At 55.5% G+C, this 20,464-nt stretch overlaps 1 protein-coding gene across 3 annotated transcripts in view; it reads left to right on the top strand.

The window, feature by feature from the left end:
• SDK1 (sidekick cell adhesion molecule 1) overlaps positions 1 to 20,464 on the top strand; it is a 622,975-nt gene that overhangs the window by 518,179 nt on the left and 84,332 nt on the right. For all 3 annotated transcript variants that reach the window (XM_061153768.1, XM_061153766.1, XM_061153767.1), the window contains exons 23-25: positions 17,686 to 17,795; positions 18,700 to 18,850; positions 19,414 to 19,651. In XM_061153768.1, coding sequence (XP_061009751.1) covers positions 17,686 to 17,795; positions 18,700 to 18,850; positions 19,414 to 19,651 — 499 coding nt within the window. The remainder of the gene's footprint in view (positions 1 to 17,685; positions 17,796 to 18,699; positions 18,851 to 19,413; positions 19,652 to 20,464) is intronic.

Here is a 20,464-nt window from a genome sequence, read left to right as displayed (position 1 = left end):
CTGGCTCTGCGCACGACCTGCGGGCTGCACCCCCAGAGCCAGGCCCGGGAGCGGCCAGCTCCTGCTGCCGGGGCCCGCTCGCCAGGATGGTCACGGCTCCGGGTCAGGGAGGGGTCCTTCCTCTGTCCGTGGAGAGAAGGTGATGGGTGAGCACGTGGCCCCTCTCTGTACGTAAAGTGCACGCGCGTTATGCTTCTCTGCCACAACGGACCTATTAATACCTGTGTTTTTAATATAAAACATTTTCAGCGTGCCCGGAAGGAACATGCTCCCACACACCCTTCACCCACACTCACCTGTTCTCTATGTTCATCTGGTCCCTCTTTCTGTTATTGCTGGAGTGTTTGGTTTTCTTGTTTTGTTTTGTTTTGTTTTAATTTAAAAAAATTTTAGTAAAGTATCTCTGATTTACAATATGTATTACTTTCAGCTGTACAATATTTTTGCAGATTATACTCCATTTAAACTTATTATAGGATATTGTCTGTATTCACCGTGCTGTCTTGTGGTCCAGTCTCTCCGTGGTGTCCGACTCTTTGCAACCCCATGGACTGCAGCACGCCAGGCCTCCCTGTCCTTCACCATCTCCCCGAGTTTCCTCAAACTCATGTCCATTGAGTCAGTGATGCCATCCAACCATCTCATCCTCTGTCGCCCCCTTCTCCTCCTGCCCTCAATCTTTTCCAGCATCAGGGTCTTTTCCAGTGAGTTGGCTCTTCACATTAGGTGGCCAAAGTAATTTTTACAGATTATACTCCATTTAAGGTTATTACAAGATATTGGCTATATTCACTGTACTGTACATTAAATCCTTTATCTTATTTATTTCATGCCTGCTAGTCTGCTCCTCTCCTTTTAAATTGATGTATAGTAGCTGTACGATATCACGTAAGTTACAGGTGTGCAATACAGTGATGTGTGATTTTTAAAGGCGCTACTCCACTCACAGTTACTATAAAGTATCAGCTCCGTTGCCTGTGGTGTGAGCCGCTTGTGCTCCTGTCCGGAAGCTCTGGGAGACCGCCATCTCCCACTCTCCTCGCTTGTCCAGGCTGTTGGCAGAGCTCACTTGCTGAGGCCCTGGGACTGAGCCGGCCATCGTCATCTCCGGCCCGAGGGTCCCCACGTCCCTTCCTCCACCTGCAGAGCCAGCAGTGGGGCGGGGGCAGGTCCTTCTCAGGCTGCCACTGCCTCTTTCGTCTCTCTCCCTGACCCACTCTCCCGCCTCTCTTGCATTTTTAGGGTCGATTAGACCCACCCAGATAATCCAGGATAATCTCCCTATTTCAAGGCTCTTAACCTTAATCACAGCTGCAGTCCCTTCTGTGTGGGGTGACGTGCCTGCAGGCCCCAGGGTCCAGGGTGTGGACCTCCGGGTGAGGGGAGACGCCTGCAGGGGGCCTTATTCTGCCTAGAGGCTGTTCTCAGCCTTCTGCACTCCTTTTGTGTTTATGCGGCTGAACCTCTGGGCTCCATCCCTAGGAATGGGATTTCAGGACCAACAGTGAGTGTAAACTTTCTGGACATTACCAAAGCTTTCTGCTGCAGGTTGTACATGTTGCATTTCTGTCAACTATATATAGAAATTTTTGCCATGCCAAACAAAACTGAAGTTTAATTTATCAATCTTTTCTTGCAGGCGTTTGGACTTTGAGGTCTTAGATAGAACGGCTTTCCTCATTCTCAGGTCTTAAAGGAATTCACCCAGTTTTTACTACCACGTCTGTGATTTCATGTTTGCATTTAGGTCTCCATCCATTTGGAATTTGTTCTTTTATATGAATGATATGAATCCACTTTTTATGATTTTGCAAGTAGCTGTGTAATTGTCCCAAAGCCATCTATTAAGAAGTCCATGTTTTTCCTCCTCCTCATTTATAGCATTAAATTCCCATGTGCACGTGGGTCTGTTTCTAAAATCTTTATTCTGTTCTATTAGTCTGGCTGTTCATGCAGTAACTCCACATTGTTTAATTAGAGAGGCTTTAAAATGTGTCTTAGTGTGTGGTAAGGTCTTCACCACCCCCACCATCACACATATACACACATGCACACATGCCCTCACATGCATACATGCCCTCACACGCACTGCCTGACTTATTAGCATTTTTCTCACCTTCCTCATGTCTCATGATGTCGAGTCTTTCTATCCACGTACACAGTACGTCTTTTCACGATACGTCTATTTTCATCAGCTGTTTTCTTCTTGGGAAAAGTACTGGGCTGTCTCTTCCTACCTTCACTCTGCTCCCCAAAAGGCAGGACAGCTGGGGGGGAATCAGTGTGCCCCGAAAGCCATGAGAGGAAGAATGTGAACTTTGTACACCACCCTGGCGCCCCCTTTTCTTGCCCCCTTTCCCAGCTCTGGGGTCCTGGGCATATTTAACTTCTGTGCCAGCCTCAGTGTCCTCACCTATAAAACAGGGTCAGTAGTTCTGTCACATGACCATCATGAGGATTAATGAACGTATGTACATTTTAAATGACATTTTCTGACTCTGGCCTGTAGGATCACAGTTGATTTTGGAATTCTTTTTTTTCATTTAATGAACTCTCATGTGTTCTTGGGTTTCCCTGGTACACAGCTGGTAAAGAAACGGCCTGCAATGCATGAGGCCCCGGTTCGATTCCTGGGTTGGAAACATCCCCTGGAAAAGGAATAGGCTACCCACTCCAATATTCTTGGTCTTCCCTGATGGCTCAGATGGTAAAGAATCTGCCTGCAACGTGGGAGACATGGGTTTGATCCCTGGGTTGGGACGATCCCCTGGAGGAGGACATGGCAACCCACTCCAATATTCTTGCCTGGAGAACTCCATGGACAGAGGAGCCTGGCGGGCTACAGCCCATGGGGTCGCAAAGAGTCAGACATGACAGAGACAAAGCAAATGTGTTCTAAGCACCTTTACACATCCACTCATTTAGCCCTCGTACTGACTATGAGGAGGTCACTGTGACCCCTTCCTGCAGACAAGACCAGAGGGACTGAGTCACACAGCTCAGCCCAGGAGCGGAGGCGGCCCGAGCGGCCTGGCCCCCGGCCCACACCGGAGGCTACGGATGTGTCGCAGCCCCGCCCAGCGCTAGGGCGTCACGGCCAAAAGCTCCGGGAATCTCTCGTTAGTTTGTTAATCCTACTGCCGTTTTTTGTAAAGAAGTCACGTCACCTGCTCCCACTGACAGTTTTATTTCTTCCTTTGAAACCTTCACATCGTCTCTTTCTGTTTTTTGCTTCTTTTTATTTATTGTTCTCAATGGACGGTCTAGATCCCCCTGTATCATATTGAATCGGAGCAGTGACAGAACAACCTTTGTTTTATTTCTAACTTTAAAGAAATTCGGTTAAGGTTTTATTATCAAGTCTGACATTTACAACATTTATGGTTGGTTTTGTGGGGAACTTTTGGTATTTTGTTTTTATAGCTAGCTTGTATTGGGTTAAGATAGTTCTTTTCTAACCCTGCTTTGCTAGGAGTTGCTTTGGGGAATTTTGGGATTAAAAAAATCATAAAGAAGTGTAATTTTGTCAAACTATGTCTTGCATGTATCAAGTGGTCCATGTTTTTTCATCTTTTGTCTGCTGGTAAGATGATTTAGGTTGATGTTCTAATGTTCGCTAGTCCCAGTGTTTCTGCGATAAACACAATTTGATGTTTATAGTGTGTGATTCAATTTGGGTTTAAGATTTTCGTATCCATGTTCATGAGTGAACTTGGCCTTTTCTGGCAGTTGGTTTGGCTCTGAAAATTGAGTTTACTTTCTCACCAGTTTTCATAAATAATGTTGTGATTGCTCTGAAAGGGGAGGTGAGAGGCAGGGGTGCTGACACCCCGACCTCGCCAGCACAGACAGGAACCTGGAAATCACCTTCCCAAGGTTCCTGGGGTTCTCCATCCCAGCTGTGCGTTAGCGGGTGGGCAGATTTTAGCACCCAGACCCTCCCCACCCCCACCTCGTCAAATCGGCATCTCCAGGTCTGAGGTCCAGGCACCTTCCTCTTTGTACATAAAGAAGATGACATGGGTCCCCCGGGTGACACAGCAGGTTAAAAGCTACCATGTCTGCTGCTCTGGTCCTGTCTTGGGGGCCCCGGCGCGGGGCCAGGAGGGGCTGTGTCAGTGGTCCAGCCTCTTCTCGGGTCTCTGCCTGGAGGTTCCGAGGCTCCGGTTCCCTGGGGAGGACGATCTGGGCGGGCTCCCTGCCCCTCCCTTCCCTGGGCTGCACCCAGTGTCTCAGAGAGGCCCTGGCAGGGCAGGTCCACAGGTCAGAGCGCTCACCGCCAGCTCACCGTCAGCCTGTAGCCGCTTCTTAAAAGTTTGGGATCACCCTGAAGTTCATGTTTACCTTTCACCTTGAAAGTATTTCAGAACTACATGAAAGTTGCTACTGCAAACAAACAACTCTCCACCCACCCAAATACTCCATCCAAGTTTTGTCAATTGTCCCTAAATGTCCTCGGTAGCAAAAACTCCAGCCCAGGACTGCATATCACACCTGGCCGTCCCATCTGTCCATCCCGCCACCTGTTCTGGTTCCTCAGTTGTTCCTTGACTTTCATGACCTTGACTATGTCAAAGGTCACAGGCCATTCATTTCCTAGAACATTCCTCAATTTGGATTCATGTATTTCTTCATGATTAGACCCAGATTATGCACCTCTGGTCAGAATGTCACCAAAGTGTCTACGGCCATACCACCCTGAACGCGCCCGATCTCGTCTGATCTCGGAAGCTAAGCAGGGTCGGGCCTGGTTAGTACTTGGATGGGAGAATGTCACCAAGTGATGCTGCGTTCTCTGCACTGCATGCTGTCGTGTTTGCTGTGGTGTGGGAAGGCCCCGTCTTTGGTGGAGCTGGTTTTGCTCACTCAATTACGGTGAAGTGCACCAGGTCCCTCCCCTTCACAATGAGTGAGTATTCTGTGGGAGATGCTTCCAGATTGTGTGAAAATCTCATTCTCCTTTCCACTCACCTCCTAGAGAATCATTCCCTGATTAGGTCTTGCCAGAATTAATTAGTGTAATGAAGCGCCCAATTGTGACCTTTCTAATTCAATCATCTCTTCTACATTTATTGATTAGACTTTTATTGTTTTGCTTTTTTTTTTTAAAGCTTTGTCGTCTCACTTGTTCATTTACCTCAGTGTGGACTCATAGGTTCCTATTTTACATGACAGATTATAGTCAGTTTCGATTATTATTTATGTCAGTGCGGGAGGCCCTCCCTGCAGCTGGCTTCTGTGTTCCTCCCACAACTTCCAGTTATTCCAAGACCCTCCTTACTTTCTGGCACGAGATGTTCTAGCTCATCTCACTGCTTCCTCTTCTTTCTCAGCCATTTCTCTGAGGAACTTTGGATCCTGTCTGTGCAGGGTGGTATTTAGAAACCAAGAGCTGGGCCCTGGAGGTGCTCACGGCTCCTGGGGTGACCCTGCTCCCAGGGCTGCTCCCAGGTCTGTGCATCTGTCTACATAGGCTGAGAAGCACTGGCTCACAGCAGCCCCTCCAAATGCAATTCACTGTGTGAGTGTGTGTGCGTGTGTGTGTGAGTGTGTGCGTGTGTGTGTGCATGTGTGTGTGAGTGTGTGCATGTGTGTGCATGTGTCTGTGAGTGTGTGCACGTGTGTGTGAGTGTGTGTGTGCATGTGTGTGTGCACATGTGTGCTCGTGTGTGTGAGAGAGTGTGTCCGCGTGTCTGTGTGTGAGTGAGCGTGTGAGCGTGTGAGTGTGTGTGCATATAAGTGTGCGTGTGTGCGCATGTGAGTGTGTGTGTGTGCGCGCGTGTGTGTGTACGTGCGTGTGTGTGTGCGTATCTGTGTGCATGTGTGTGTGAGCGTGTGTGTGTGCACACCTGTGTGTGTCTGTGCATGTGTGTATGTGTGTGTGCATGTGGGTGTGTGTGTGTATGTGTGTGACTGTGCAGGTGTGTGTGTGTGTGTGGGTGTGTGTATGTATGTGTGTGCGTGCATGTGTGTGCGTGTGTGTGAATGTGTGATTGTGTTTGTGTGCGTGTGTGTGAGTTGCACATGTGTGTGCATGTGTGTGTGTGAGACTGTGTGTGCGTGCATGTGTGTGCATGTGAGTGTATAAGTGTGTGCATGCTTGTGTCTGTGAGTGTGTGTGCATGTGAGAGAGTGTGTGTGAGTGTGTGTGTGTGAGTGTGCATGTGTGTGTGTGAGTGAGTGTGTGCATATGTGTGAGTGTGTGTGTGTGAGTGTGTGTGAGTGTTTGTTGCTCAGTCATGTTCAACTCTGTGTGACCCCATGGACTGTAGCCCACCAGGCTCCTCTGTCCATGGGATTCTCCAGGCAAGAATACTGGAGTGGGCAGCCGTTCCCTTCTCCAGGGGCGCTTCCCGACCCAGGGATGAAGCCCAGGTCTCCCACATTGCAGGCACACTCTGTACCCACCAGGGATGCGTCGAGTTCATTCTGCACCATCCCTGTGCTCAGGCCTCCACGTCCACACTGACACCAGCCTGACTTTTCTCCCAGTGCGCTCATTCTATTTACTTACTTGCCGAATCCCCCGTGTGTGGCCGATCCTCTGAGATGACCACCTTCTCTGCACAGGTCCTGACTGGGCTCCTTTGCACGGTGCTTCTGCAAGGAAGAGGGAAGGCTGCCCTAAAAATTTTAGCTTGCAAACTTAAGTTATCAAAATCTGAAGTTAGCCATTCTCTCTCTCTTCCTCCCAGTGATACAAGATTCTAGAATTCTTTAATTCCAACTGAGTCATGCTTGTGTCCAGCATTTCAGTCCCACCTTTTTTTTTCCTGTATCCCCAAAGGCTGTGATGTCTATTAGCATCTTTTCTTACAGTTGGTGCTTGCTTAGCTTTCACAGCCAGTTTGGCTGCAGCTTCACGTCCCGCTCTGCTGGCCTCCAGGCACGTACCTTTTCCCCCACACGCTCAGCTGTGCATCGCTCATGCGTCTCTTACACTCTGTCCAGCTCTGCTCTGGCCCTCGGGTGGGAGGTTCTCTGGTCTGCTGAATCTTCAGAACTGGAAGTCCCTTCAAAATAGTTTGTCTAAAATATTTTAATATTAACTCAGCAAGTCTAAAAATTCTGGGAGCGGTGCAGACGGTTGGAACTTCAAAACCAGAAAGGAAATGTTTTCCCCTGAAACTCGTTATCCGAACCATTTGTGTTTCAATGTTCCTAGAGAGTAAATGTTCATCTATAAAAAGAAACTTGGATCCAAACCACAGGGGTAAGGATTACAGTCTTTTCCTGGCCAAGAGGAGACTAGAGGATAAGTGTTGACATTTCATCACTCGGCGCCTGGGGGGCCCTGAGCCACCCCCCGTCCCAGAGCTGACACACCCTCGCCCTCTGCAATGACCCCTCCTGCCTCGTGAACGAGACACCACTCTCCTCCGTCCTCCGCGCTGAGTCCATCAGCAGACCGCCATGTGGGTTATGTTGTGCTCATCCGTTCTCTTGATTGAATTAGTCGGAACTGGTTTTCATTCGTATGCTAAGTTATCCCAAGGAAATCCCACGACGATGTGGCGAAAACTAGCATGGATGTCCACTTTGGCGCAAACGAATCCTGCTTTTATTTGTGAGCTGCTCCTAAGTAGCCTCAAAGGCTTGTTACAGCAGGGTGTCCATTCAAAACTCAATGAAGGGGGCTTCCGGTGGCTCAGTGGTAAGGAATCCACCTGCCAATGCAGGAGACGCGGGTTTGAGCCCTGATCTGGGAAGATCCCACATGCTGTGAAGCAGCCAAGCCTGTGGGCCACAACTACTGAGCCCACGCTCTGGAGTTCACGCCCTACAACGAGAGAAGCCGCCATGGCGCGAAGTTCACGCACCACATCTGGAGAATAGCCCCACTCACCACAACTAGAGAAAGCCTGCGTGCAGCAGCGAAGACCCAGCACAGTGGGGGAAAAAAAAAATAATAATAATGAATGAATAAGCATCTCTTTAAAGGTCTTGGAAGGCCCTTTGTTGCTAGGCCAGTGTTCAGTTATCTCAGACTGAAGGCAGAACAAACTCTGACCCACCCGGCTCATCTGCTCATACACACATGGCCGCATCTGGGGACTGAACAGACCTGCAGCCTCTGAGACCTTTCGCGAGACCCCATCACTCCTCTCCTTGTAACAGTACTGCCTTCGTGGCCGTCATCACCTTCCACGCATCATCCTCCAACTCACCCCCGGGAGGGGCCACGGACAAGGCCCCGGAGGACATGTGGTGATGCGAAGGCTGTCAGCACAGGCTTGGGGACCAGGCGGCTGGGCCTGGAGCCCCCGCTCTGCCCTCCCGGCTGCGTGGCTGCAGGTGAGTCGTCTGCCCAGGTGCATTCGCCGCAAAGCAGGATTGACAGCAGCTGTCTCGCGGCTGCTGGAGCGTCAGGACTTGTGGGCGTGTTTGCATATCCTGGACGTGCCTGGCTCCGTGTTCTGCGGACACAAGAGACTTTATGAGCGGAATCTCCTTTGAGAAGCCCGTCAGCCCCTCAGGGCAGGGGGAGGCCATGTCCATGTCACGTTACCCCCCCAGGAAGCCTCGGCACACCCCCGCTATCCCTCTGAGAATGTCCGGGCACATTCCCTGGCCCAGGCAGGCTCCACCTTTCCTAAACTCAGCACCCTGGGGCCCTGGAGACCACGAGTGGTGTATGTGAAGCCTTCTGAAACATTCCACACCTCATTCCCTTCACATGGATGCGGGTCAAGCCCAAGCAGCTGCTCTCTGCGCTCACCCGGCCGCTCATCCGAGAAGCGGTCACCACCTCCTGCCCCATGCCTGGCCACGGGCTGGGATCCCCGCAGCAATGAGGCTCAGGGGCACATGGGCCAGTGAGCTCTCGGCCACTTAGCGATTCATCACGTGGAAAGCAGGGGGATGATTTATAGAGGTTTGCTCGGGGTGCTGGCAGAGGCTGAGGAAGGAGGCCTGAGTCCACTCAGGTGGCTGCGGAGGTCCACAGAGGGGGTGGCATCCTGGCCCAGCCCCAGGGACCACGGCCGCTGGCCAGGGAGGGCAGAGGGCAGCTGGGTGGCCTCTGGGAGCAAGGACCCGGCTCTGCCAAAACGCTTCGTGACGGGACCACCTCTGCTGTTCTTCTTCTGACCCATGTCTTTGCAGAAGTGTCTTTTGAATTCTGACTGCTTTTTAAGTGTGCCGAGAAGGTTGTGTCCTGGGGTTGTCGCCGGTGAACTGTGGAATCAAAGACCCTCATCCTTGGAGGAGCCCCCTTGAAAGGCCCTGAAATAAGCTGATGCCCAGATGTGGGTTAATAAAATAGTAAATAGCGGCTTTCCCAGGTATCTCTGGCTCTGTAATGCTTCGCTTAATTAGTAACCTTTGACTGGAGAGTGAGCACAGCCTCCCTTCCCACGTTTTCACGGCTCACCACGAGAGGAGAGACTGCAGACGCCACGGTCTTCCCTGCTCCCGCGCCCGCTGCCCACCCGCCCGGAGCCCCTGCACCCCCGCCCATCACCGCCGTGGGCTGAGCCCTAATAGCCTGAGTCACCCCGGCTGCTCCCGAGCCTGCTCTGAGCGTGGTTTTCTGCCATGAAGATGCTGGTGGTAGCACCTGGGTGCAGATAAAAACTGCTTCCATCCGAAAGAGAAAAGAAAAAAAAAAAGCCCACTTAGTGTGTATTTGTGCATAATAGTGGCCATTTTCTCAACGGGAACGGTTTCAGGGAGTATTATGTGCTCGTAAAACCCAGCACGGCCTCTGAGTGCTGGTCCCGGTAACTAAAGAGCAGGGGGGTGGAGGGCCGGTGCCCGGGGGCCCCGGGCAGGGCGCCCGCAGAGGCCCGAGGCAGGCGGCAGGGTGTAGGGCTGGTAGGTGGAGGCGCACCTTCCTTCCGCAGAGAAGCTGGTAGGGGGCGGGGGCTCTGTCTCCCTCCCCACCCCCCTGAGGACGGGATCCAGGCTGGAGAGTGGAAGCCCAGCCTTTGTTTCCTCTCCTGCTGGCCGACACGCTCCCCCAGAGAAAGCCGGATGAGTCCTGTGGCCTCAGGGGCTTGGCTCCCTCAGGGTAACGCTGGGAGAAGGATCCCGCGTTGAGAGCCTCCATGCTGGCTCATGTGTACTGAGCACTTAATAGACACAAGCAGATGAGAAAACCGTGCAAGTCAAGGCGAGTGTTTGGACTCAAAGAGAGCGACTTGAGGCGGCATGGCTCCGAGGAAGGACTGTCCTGGCCCTGGGAGTGCTCCTGGGATGGGCCTGTGCAGAGTGCAGGGCTCGGCCTGGAAAGTACTGCCATCAAGCCGGCCACTAGGCCAGGCGGGGCCCACCTGCCCACCCGAGGGCAGCGTCCTGCTGATGCTCAGCTCAGGAGGTGCTGGACTTCCGTGGCCTCTGGTCAGAGAACCGAGAGACTGGTTCAGAGAACTGGTCAGAGAAACACCCCCCGGCGGGGGAGGAGGGGTGCTGGCCGGAGGAGCCCGGCTTGAGTCAGCTGAGTGCCCAGAGCACCCAGGAGCTGGTGGGGGAGTTCATTCACAAGGAGCCAGGACAGGCCACACCCGGCCGTCCCGGGCGCCCGCCCCCGGGAGACGGTCTACCCTTTGCCTGTGTGTCCGTCCACCCGGCTGCCTCTCACCTCCCACGGCGTGTTCTGTCTCTGGCAGGGTCACAGGTCGGATGTTCTTTGTCTCATCACCTCGAGCTCTGGAGTTGGGGATTTCTAATCACTGATTTTATCTCCTCCTTCACTCGCTCGTCACGGGTGGTATCAGGGCTGTCTGCGGCCCTTTCAACAAGGGTCTGTCAGCATTTCAGTTGTCATCAGCCTTCACTGTGGTGGAATTTCTTTTTCACAATAGGAAGGAAAAGAGCAACATTATTTCTGAGCAGTCTGTCACGTGTGCATACGAGGGCTGTCACCTCTGACGGCTCCGTCAGGAGTGGCTCAGTCATCAGGTAGGTTTGCCGAGGTGGGAACAGCTCGGGTCCCGTGTGACGCCTCTGCCTGAGTGCGTACGTGCTGCGGGGATGGGTGACAATGATATTCACACTCGGATAGTTCACAGCGTTTATTGTTTGCTTGACTGTCCGTATTAACGCCCTTGTGATGACTTTCCTCTCTTATTTCTCGACTTTCATAGGAAGTCTGTATAAGATGAATGGTTTGAAGTGGCTTTTTTGTTCGTTAAGTCTATCAGGTCCTTTTAGTTCCTCCTATTATGGGACTTTTTAACATACCACAGGAGAAGGAAATATGGCAGCCTAAGGGACAACTCAAGTACAACCGAGGGAAGCACTTTACGACAAATGTCACTTTCAAGAAATAGAGGTCAGTGTCCATATGAATCACACCTGTCAAACTGAATTAAATTTTATGGGAGTTATGTCTTCCTGTTCTTTTTGAGGATCGCTCAGATTCTTTCATCCTGATTCTCTTGTTGGGATTTTAGATTTGCCTATACGTTTCCTTTTTCCCGTCATTATGTTTTATATTTGCTTCTTCCAGTCGTCCATTCATCCAGCAAACACTTATTGATTCCCTACTGTCATATTGGTTTCCGGACTCATGCCACATACCAGATTACAAAGACGGAAAGCTTTCAGTCCCCACCTCCAGAAATCCACAGCTGGGGGCGCGGGTAGGAGGAGTGATCGAGATGTAATAATCAATAAAATGAGGCTTGTGAGAATAGTTATGAGAGAAAAAAAAAAGCGTTGCCAAGACAGCCTTAGAAAGAAAATGGGTAACAGAGTGGGATAATCAAGGAGGGCTCCACGTGGGAGGTGAACTTTTTGTAGTTTGATGGGGAACAGGGACCTCCAAGCAGAGTGAAAGGCACATGGCCCGGTTGTTTTAAAATGTAAATTTTATTGTTATTTGGGTATAGTGAAGCCAGGGGGTCAAGACATGACTGCCTGGAAAGATCATTTATTACTCACAGTTCCCAAGAGGAGGGGGCACGGGATGCCAGGCAGGGCCGCAGCACGGGGAGACACCAGGGCAGCTGGAGGCAGAGGGAGGGAGGGTCAGTGCGGACCAGAGACCTCACTGAGGTTTCTGCGGAAGGAGTGGAGAAGGTGGGGTGGGCAGCTGAGGACTGAGGTTTCTGGGGAAGGAGTGGAGAAGGCGGGGTGGGCAGCTGAGGACTGGCTGGTCTGGGTCATCCCCGCAGGCTCCAGGGCTCAGGGCCCCCCCCAGTTTCTTGGAACCTGCCCAGGGTGGCGGGGGCAGGTGGACGGTGGCCCAGAGGGTGGAGCCGGTGGAGGAGGCGTGGGCGGCCGGTTTGCACAGGGAGGCGTGCTCACGAGTGAGCTGTTCACTGTCTCTCGGGCCCAGCTGCCGGGGAGGGGCAGGCCCTGCGGGGTCACCAAGGCCCGATGTCAGGGTCTTCAGTACAGAAGCGAGAGCTGTGGCTGGGCACGCGGGGAAGGCGGAGCAGCTTTGCGTCGGGTGTCATCAGGCAGCAATGGGCTGGGCGCTGGCCCCGGAGGGGAGGCGGGAGCCAGTGTGAGGCCTGCAAGGCCTTGCTGAGGGGAATGTGTTCCTGAGAACCTGTATCTCCTGGTCTCTGAGCTCGAGCCAGGGTGTCCCAGCGGCGTCCCCCGTCAGCATCTCCCAGTGGGCCTTCGGGGCTGGTGCCCACATCACGTGAGCAGGAGGCGCTGCTTCTCGGGTTCCCACCCCTCTCCCAGCCCCCTCCCCACACACCGCACTTCATCAGTGCTGGCGCCCAACCCTCGCCGGCCTCTCGGGATCTTAGCAAGTGGTAGGACACCTGCACAGGGTGCGTGGAGATGTGGGCAGTCCTGTTTGCCCTTGAGAGAGGGCGTGTCTGAGGGAGAGAAGGGACAGACACTCGTGAGGGACGCTGGGAGGCCAGCTTCACGTGAGGGATGCGTGGGAGCTGGGTGCCCGGCTCCCTCGGCGGCCCCGGGGAGACAGAGGGAAGGGCTGAGGCCAGTCCCATGCCTCCCCCGAGCCCCAGCTCTTGGGTGGGAGGCTCGGGCCACACACAGTGGGTCTACAGACTCAAGGAAAGCAGGCCCCCAGGGCCCCCCATGCAGGGAACAGTCCTGGTCCACAGTGGCTCCCAGGAGAAGCCTCTTCTTGGGGTTAGGGCAGGGGGGCTTTATGGAAAAACTGGTTCCTAGCAGGATATTTCAGGGGGAATGTGAATAAAGTGGTAGAAACCCCAGCACGCGGGGGAGGTAAGACACGGAAGGCTGGGCAGCGGAGGCGGCCCTGGGCCGTCGTGGGGCCAGGGCGGTGAGCCGGGCTTGGATCTGCGGACGTCAGGGCTGTTCACTGGTGCAGAGGCCGGGGGACAAAGCCTCAGCCTCTGGAACGGTCACGTCGTGATCCTCCTGCCTCTGAAGACAGAAAGAATATGAGATAGTTAAAAGGTGAATGAGTCACCAACTGTCACGATAGGAGGAAGGAGGGAGCCGGCCCTAGGGCTGTTTCCCAGCAGGAACCTCCGCACAAGCTGGCGTCAGGCAGTGCAGGGTGGGCAGGGGAGCTCATGAGGGGCGCAGGCTGCCCGGACTCGGACTCTCGGGAACTGGCCTTGAGCCCCGTCCAGGTCTGAGTCCCGCCCTGGTTGTGCTGCAATCTGCCAGCGGTGCCAGCCGCCCGGCCCATCTGGGCCCCCTCCTCCGCGCCCCCAGCTGCCTCCCTGGGCGGCTGGGTGTGGGGACGCCGCTCAGACCAGAGGGCATTCAGGACTGCAGGCTGCTGGGCAGGAGGGTTTTCCTGCTGACTCTGGGGTTCGGCTCAGCAGGCTTCCATGGCGCGGTTTCTGGAGCTTTCTGTCTCCTCCGCTCTGCATAAGAGCAGGGCCGCCCCCTCCACTCCCCTCCCTGCCCACAGCTCAGCCCCAAGTGCCCCCTCTCTGCTCACCGTCCCCTTGCAGACGAGGTTAATGCCTCTCATCTGAGTGGCCATCGATCCCTGGCCCCTGGGATGCTGAGCTCATCACGGCCGTGGGCGGTGGGGGCGCCGGAGGTCCTGCCCGGCCGGCTGGTTTCCACCTGACTTCTCAGAGGAAGGGGCCGCCAGGGGCAGGCAACTCGGCAGCCCTGATGAAAAACCCACTCGGCAGGGGTGGAGGTTCTGGGACCCCAGGCATTCAAAGGGCAGGCGGGTCTGAAGGAGCCCCGCCTCCCAGGTCTCGGGTGCCAAGTGCCGGGGGATGGTGGGGGCAGCAGCCCAGAGCCCTCCCCAGAGGAGGCGGGCAGGGCGGTGACTCCTGGGGCCTCAGCCCAGGATGCAGGGCTCCCCGTGGATGCTCATGACCGCCCCCGCCGAGCGGCGTTAGAGATGTGTGGCATCTCTGCTCTCGTCCTAAGTATTGCAAAGTGCTGTTTGTTAGCTTTAAAAGAAAAAAGAAGCAAAAAAAAATTGTCAAAACCCCAGCCTCCCCGCCAAGCTCTGATTGTTTTATCTTTAAAGAATTCCTCCGTACTCCCTGCCCAGCGCATCATTAGTGAGCGGATGGTTGTTTCTAGAACACTCCTTCCTGACGGTCTTGAAATCTAAGCGGAGAGCCGGAGGAGCCCAGCAGGTGACACAGGCCTTCTGCTCCTCGTGAAGAGGCTCCCCATCTCTTTAACCCAAGTGTAAACCACTTGTTACAGAAACCCAACCCCCCACCCCCGAGGTCTGGAGCCACAGTTACGTTCTCAGTGATCATTTGTTTTGGAGCTCAGCACTAGGCAGCCCATCTCAACACTGATTTTGAAATTGTGCACGCTTGTTTGTATTAACACATTCATCCGTATGTTAATAAACCGACCGGTCGGGCCCCGAGTTTGGGCTGGACCCCAGTGGGGGTGCAGGGGCTTCAGTGGTGAGTCAGACCCCAAGTGACAACAGGCGGGGAAGATGCCTCGGGAAGGAGGCGTTGGGGTGCGGCGCAGCGCCGCGGGGCCCGGGACAGGGTGGGCGGACAGTGAGGACTCAGACTGTGTGGCAGGTGGTTTCTGCTGCAGCTTCGAGGCTCTGCAGGGGGGCCGGCCATGCCCACACCCGTGGCCCGGAACGCCGCTTTCCCCCAGCGGGAGGCAGGCCGGGGCCCTGTGAGTGAGCCCGCCCAAGGCCCCTCTGTCTGAAGACTGCTGATGATGTCTGACTCACTCGTCAGGGTCCAGCAGACGCTGTCAAGTGAGGTGCAAAGCTGCAGAAACCGCAGGCCCAGAGGTCACCGTGCGTCGCCCTTCTGACCAGCGTCACGCCCGACGCGGCAGTCTCCTCGTGGCCCCCTGCCTGTCCCGGCTCCAGACGGCCCCTCGGGTGCTCTCCCCTGAGCCCGCGCACCACCCGCTGCTCCCTCGCCCGCGAGCACCGGGAAGCTTTGCTATGCGCCGTGTCTGAGCGCGCTGTGTCTGAGCGCGCCTGGGTGTGACCAGCCCTGCGTCAGGCTCATGGAAGGTGCTGGAGGGCACAGAACTAGGGCATCAGCTTCTGTGGCCTGTTTCAGGGGCGGGGGGGGGTCCTGTTCACAGAGGCGTCCCAAAGGCCCAGATTCGGTCCAGATTCCAAGGATGTTGCCAGCTTCGTGCAGAAGAGCAGAGGGCGGACGTGTTTTCGGGAGGTTCAGGTGTTGAGACGGTGTGATGCTGTTAAGTCATGACAGACGGGCCCGCGGGGAGAATGGCGGGTGGGTCCACGGAGCTGGAAAGCACCTGAGCCCCGATGATGTGGCCTCCATTCAAATCCAGGTCTTTTAAAAAAGAGCGGTAGACAGGAGGGGAAATGTGACTTGGATACGCCAGCCTTACAGTTGTCGGTTACACTCCTCAGAACAAAAGGCCCACAGCCAACGTGCAGCACCTCCTGGGGGTCACATACTGAGTCTGGGGAGGCCTGGGCCCCCGAGCGCCGGGCCCTGGACCCCGGCCGCCCTCCTCCCGACATCCCTGCCCCTCCAGCCGTTCACTGCTTTGCTGCCCCCCGAGCCCAGTACCCGCTCTGACATCCTGATCTTTTCCCACCGTGTTCTTGGCTGGTCACCGCCTTTTTGTACTTCTATGTTTTCTCCTTGAGGTAAAATTCATGGCGAACATAAAGTTGACCACGTCAAAGTATACGGTTCACGGGTTGGTGCCTCCACCCCCATCTAGGGCTGAAACGTGTCCAGACTCCCGAGGCGACCCTGCGCCCGCCTCCCCTGCCCTTGCGCCCCGCTGTCTGCTTTCTGTTCCTGCGGGTCCACCTGTCCTGGGTATTTTATGAGATGGGATCACGCAGCGTGTGGCCTCCGGGTCCAGTTCCTCTCGGCATCACGCCTGTAAGGCCCGCCCACGGTGCGGCAGGGGTCAGCGCTCCGCCCCTCCCGCGGCCGGGCAGCGTCCGTCCTGGGGCTGCACCGCTGTTTCCCCGTCGACCATCGATGGGCATTTGCGTGCTTCCTCCCTGGGCTGCTGTGAGCAGAGCGTCTGTGAACGTGCGCGCACAAGGGTTGGAGAGCCAGCTTGCACTTCTTCGGGGGGTGGACCCAGATGTGAGGTTGCTGGGTCACTTGGTGGTTCTGGGCTTAACTGTTAGCGGACCTGCCAAGCCGTTTTCAGGCTGTGAATGGAGAGGATTTAGAGTTTTGTGTTTGGTTTCTCCGGGACTCACGCCGCCGGCCCCGTGTTTGCTGTTCACTTCTGGTCCTCCATGTCTCCAGTCCTCCAAGGTCGTTTAAATCCTCACGCCATCCTCCCATGACCGCCTGCCAGCTTGGTTTCTCTGCAGATGTGGCGAGCGCCTTTCCTGTGCTGTCCCTGAAGCCGTCTGGGGGGTGTCGCCTGCTCGGGGCCCTGGCCGGCCCACCTCGGCACTGCCTGCTCGGCCTGAGGCTCTCCGTGCCCCCAGCCCTCCGTCTGCAGGTGTCCCCAGGCCCCCCGAGCCCTGAGCCTGCACAGGCCCCACACCTGCCTGGACGGGGCGCAGGGACCTGCGGAGAACTCGGGGGCTTCCCGGCAGGCGGTGACCAGTGCCCCCGCCCGCACCGTTGCTCTCTCGCGGGGCCAGGACCATTGGTCCACAGGGCAGGCAGTGAGGCGGTCAGACTGGCTCGGGCAGAACTAGAAGCCGCTCGGGTGAGGACGGGGGTCAGGAGAAGTGTGGCTCAGGGTCAGGCCCCGTGGTCCTGGAAGGGCTGAATATACCTCCTGGGCAGATGGCTGGACGGGAGTTCACGGACAGGGAATAAAATCGGCAGGAGATGAGGGGACAGGCGGGGTTTGGGACAGAAGGCATTGTTGGGTCAGCTGTGCCCCGAGGCGGGCTTTGCCACCCCAGCCAGTTCCCAGGGCAGCAGCGGGGTCCCCTGCACAGGGCCATCCAGACGCCCGGCCAGCGGTGGTGTCTTCGGCATGCGTCCGGGCAGAAGGCGTCGGAGTGGAAGCGGGAGGCGCAGCGGGGGAAACGGCTCTGGACACTCCGTGAGGCCGGGCAGGTGGTCTCTGCCGGGTGGTCCCCTGTCCGCAGGGACAAAGGACCCGAAGGCAGGTCCCGTCCCGAGTCCTCAGTCTGAGTCCCTGGGGCCGGGGTGTGCCCAGGCCCTGACCGAGAGCTGCTGACTGAAACCCCCAGGCCCAGTGGTGGGGACAGAGGGGCCCCGGCTCGGAGGCGCAGGTCGGGGGGAGGGGGGAGGGGTGTGCGCTCACGGGACTGAACGCCCCCCGCGTGAGGGGGCGGCCACGGCCTCGGCCCCGCTCGGTCCACTGGGTCCCAGGCCCTCCGTCCCGCAGGTTGGAGCGATCGGGGACGAGGAGGAGTGGGTCACCCTCTGCGAGGAGGAGAACGAGCCGGACGCCCAGACGCTGGAGATCCCGGACCTCACGCCCTACACTCACTACCGGTGAGAGCCGCCCACCGGGGCCCTCTGTCCGAGGAGGCAAAGCCAGTTGCACGCGTGCAACTGACACGCTTCCAGCCGCCGTAGCGGTAAACTCAGCTTTTCAGGACACGAGATGCTGTTGAGTGTCGTTCCCAGAGAGACTGCCCCTGCTGCCAGGCCAGCAGCGTCCCTTCCACCAGCTTTGCTGGCTGGGCAGCCAGCAGGCATGGCTGGTCTATCAGGCTCAGTAGCCAAGACCCACGTGGTTGCAGATGTAGGTCATTTTTTTTTTATAGAACTCCACCTCTGGGGCATTAGGGTGCTGCGTGTGTGAAGAGCAGACGTCCTTGGAACGCCCTCTGCCTCACCCTCCCCCGGTCCCAGAGGCATGGGTTTCACTAATCAAGCATCTAATGTGACATGTAACCTTTGACTCTTGACCCTGAAACTTATCCAGGCAGTAAATCCTTGGCCCAAACAAAGGGTAGAATGAGGGCAGCTGCTTGAGATGCCATGATTTCCCGTAAGATTGAGGAAAGAGATAGGATTTCCAGTCATCTCAGATGCTGGGTGTGATAACATCACTGTTCTGCCAGGATGGATGCACTTCATAGAACAAAGACTGAGAATGACTAATTCAGGGAGTAAAAGGGGAAATTACATCTTTGTGAAGAACACTGTTTCAATACAATACCGAGGTAAAGATTTAAAAAAAAAAAAAAAAAAAAAAAACCTAATGAGAGGTTCTATTGAACCTACACTCATTTTAACATCCTTCCTAAGTTCAGAGCAGGTGAATCAAGATTCACTCATTCTTAGGGGAAAACATTCAGCATAAAATGAGCTGCCGAGGTCCGTGATCTGCCACGTGAAATTGGCGTGTGGTTTTGTTCCTTCCATTTTCCTGCGTCCCCGCTCCCTGCAGGTTCCGAATGAGGCAGGTGAACGTCGTCGGCGCCGGGCCCTTCAGTCAGTCCTCGCGGGTCATCCAGACGCTACAGGCGCCCCCGGACGTGGCCCCCACCAGCATCACCGTCCGCACTGCCAGCGAGACCAGCCTGCGGCTCCGCTGGGTGGTGAGTCCGGGCGCGGGGGCGGGCGGGGAGCCTGGAGCTTAGGCATCGCTTCCTCCTGCCTTTGTCCAGGTCAAAGCTCATCTCGTCATTAAACCAAGAAGTAATGCACTCTACAGTTGGTTGTTGGATCTCAGACCATCCCCAGCTGTCTTATTAATTAGTAGCATTATCCACTGGCTTCTTGGAACCGAGGCATATTCTTTAGGGAAGAAAGTTGACCGTCCCACAGGCTGGATCTATAAGTCCTTAAGCTTGGTCGACACAGAGCAGGTCCAAAGTATTTGTAAGAGAGCCAGCTTGATATTGAATCAGAACATTCGCCCACAAAATTAAGCCACAATATATTAAAAGAAATTAAGTCCAGCTAAAGTTACTGACAAGGCTTCCTGTAATTAACAGAAAAAAAGTTCCAGGGAAAAGTAAAAAAGACAAAGTCCAAGAATATTCACCCCAGAGTAGCTTTTCTGTGGACTCAGCCCCATAAGACAGGCTGGTGCTTGGGGACCCTCACCGGGGGGCAGTCCCGAGACGGGGGCTCACCACAGACTGCCGTCCGCTTCCAGCCACTGCCGGACTCGCGGTACAACGGGAACCCAGAGTCCGTGGGCTACAGGGTTAAGTACTGGCGCCCGGACCTACCCTCTGTGGTGCTGGCCCAAGTCATCAGTGACCGGCTGGAGCGGGAGTTCACGGTCGAGGGGCTGGAGGAGTGGACGGAGTATGAGCTGCAGATGCAGGCCTTCAACGCCATCGGCGCCGGGCCCTGGAGTGCGGCCGTGCGGGGCCGGACCCGGGAGTCGGGTGAGTCGGGGCCCCGGGCCCCCTGTGTCTCCCGGAGGAGGAGCTGAGTGGGCCCAGGCTTGGGGGCAGACCCGGGAGCCGGGTGAGTCGGGGCTCCGGGCCCTCCTGTGTCTCCCTGGAGGAGGACCCGGGAGTCGGGTGAGTCGGGCTCCAGGCCCCCCTGTGTCTCCCGGAGGAGGAGCTGAGCGGGCTCAGGCTCGGTGGCATATCACTGGCTCATCCTTACCCCCCAGCAATCACCACCGTGTCTTTGTAGACACTCTCCTGAGTAATTAGGTCAACCTGCCTCAGAGCCCATGACCCTGCTTTGCATTTGATGATGGATTCTCCCAGGGGCTGGACTTGTGTTGTTGTCTTTAATTAGGGATGATTTTCACCAGCAGTGATCGGAAGGAGGAGTATACGGAGACTCTGACGGGATCTTTATGACGCACGGTGTTCAGGAGTTCCTCCCGACAAAGTTGTGCGTGTGGTGTGTCAAGACAGTTTCCTCTGCCCCAGAAAACAGACTCTCAAAAATTCCGTTGCTTTCGCACAACGAGTTTCTTACTCTTTAAAGACTAAGATGGGTGTGCCTGTTAGTGGGTCCATGGGGTGATTTGAGGACCCAGGCTCTGCCGTCCTGTAGACTAACTGCCGTCTGCATGCAGCTACCAGAGGGGAGAGATGAGCAAAGGGTGGGCGCCTCTGCCTCTTGACACCTGCTGGGAGACCGCTCACAGCCCTTTGCTTACTGCCAGGAAGGGAGGAGAGCTTCCAGAGGTCCCTCGGCACAATGCTTATCTCCTAGGTTCCATGGACAGACTGGTCAAC

This window comes from Dama dama, chromosome 10 (assembly GCF_033118175.1).
Source record: "Dama dama isolate Ldn47 chromosome 10, ASM3311817v1, whole genome shotgun sequence".
NCBI lineage: Eukaryota > Metazoa > Chordata > Mammalia > Artiodactyla > Cervidae > Dama > Dama dama.
The sequence above is the reverse complement of the archived record's forward strand: the minus strand, read 5'-3'. Positions and strand labels throughout refer to the sequence as shown.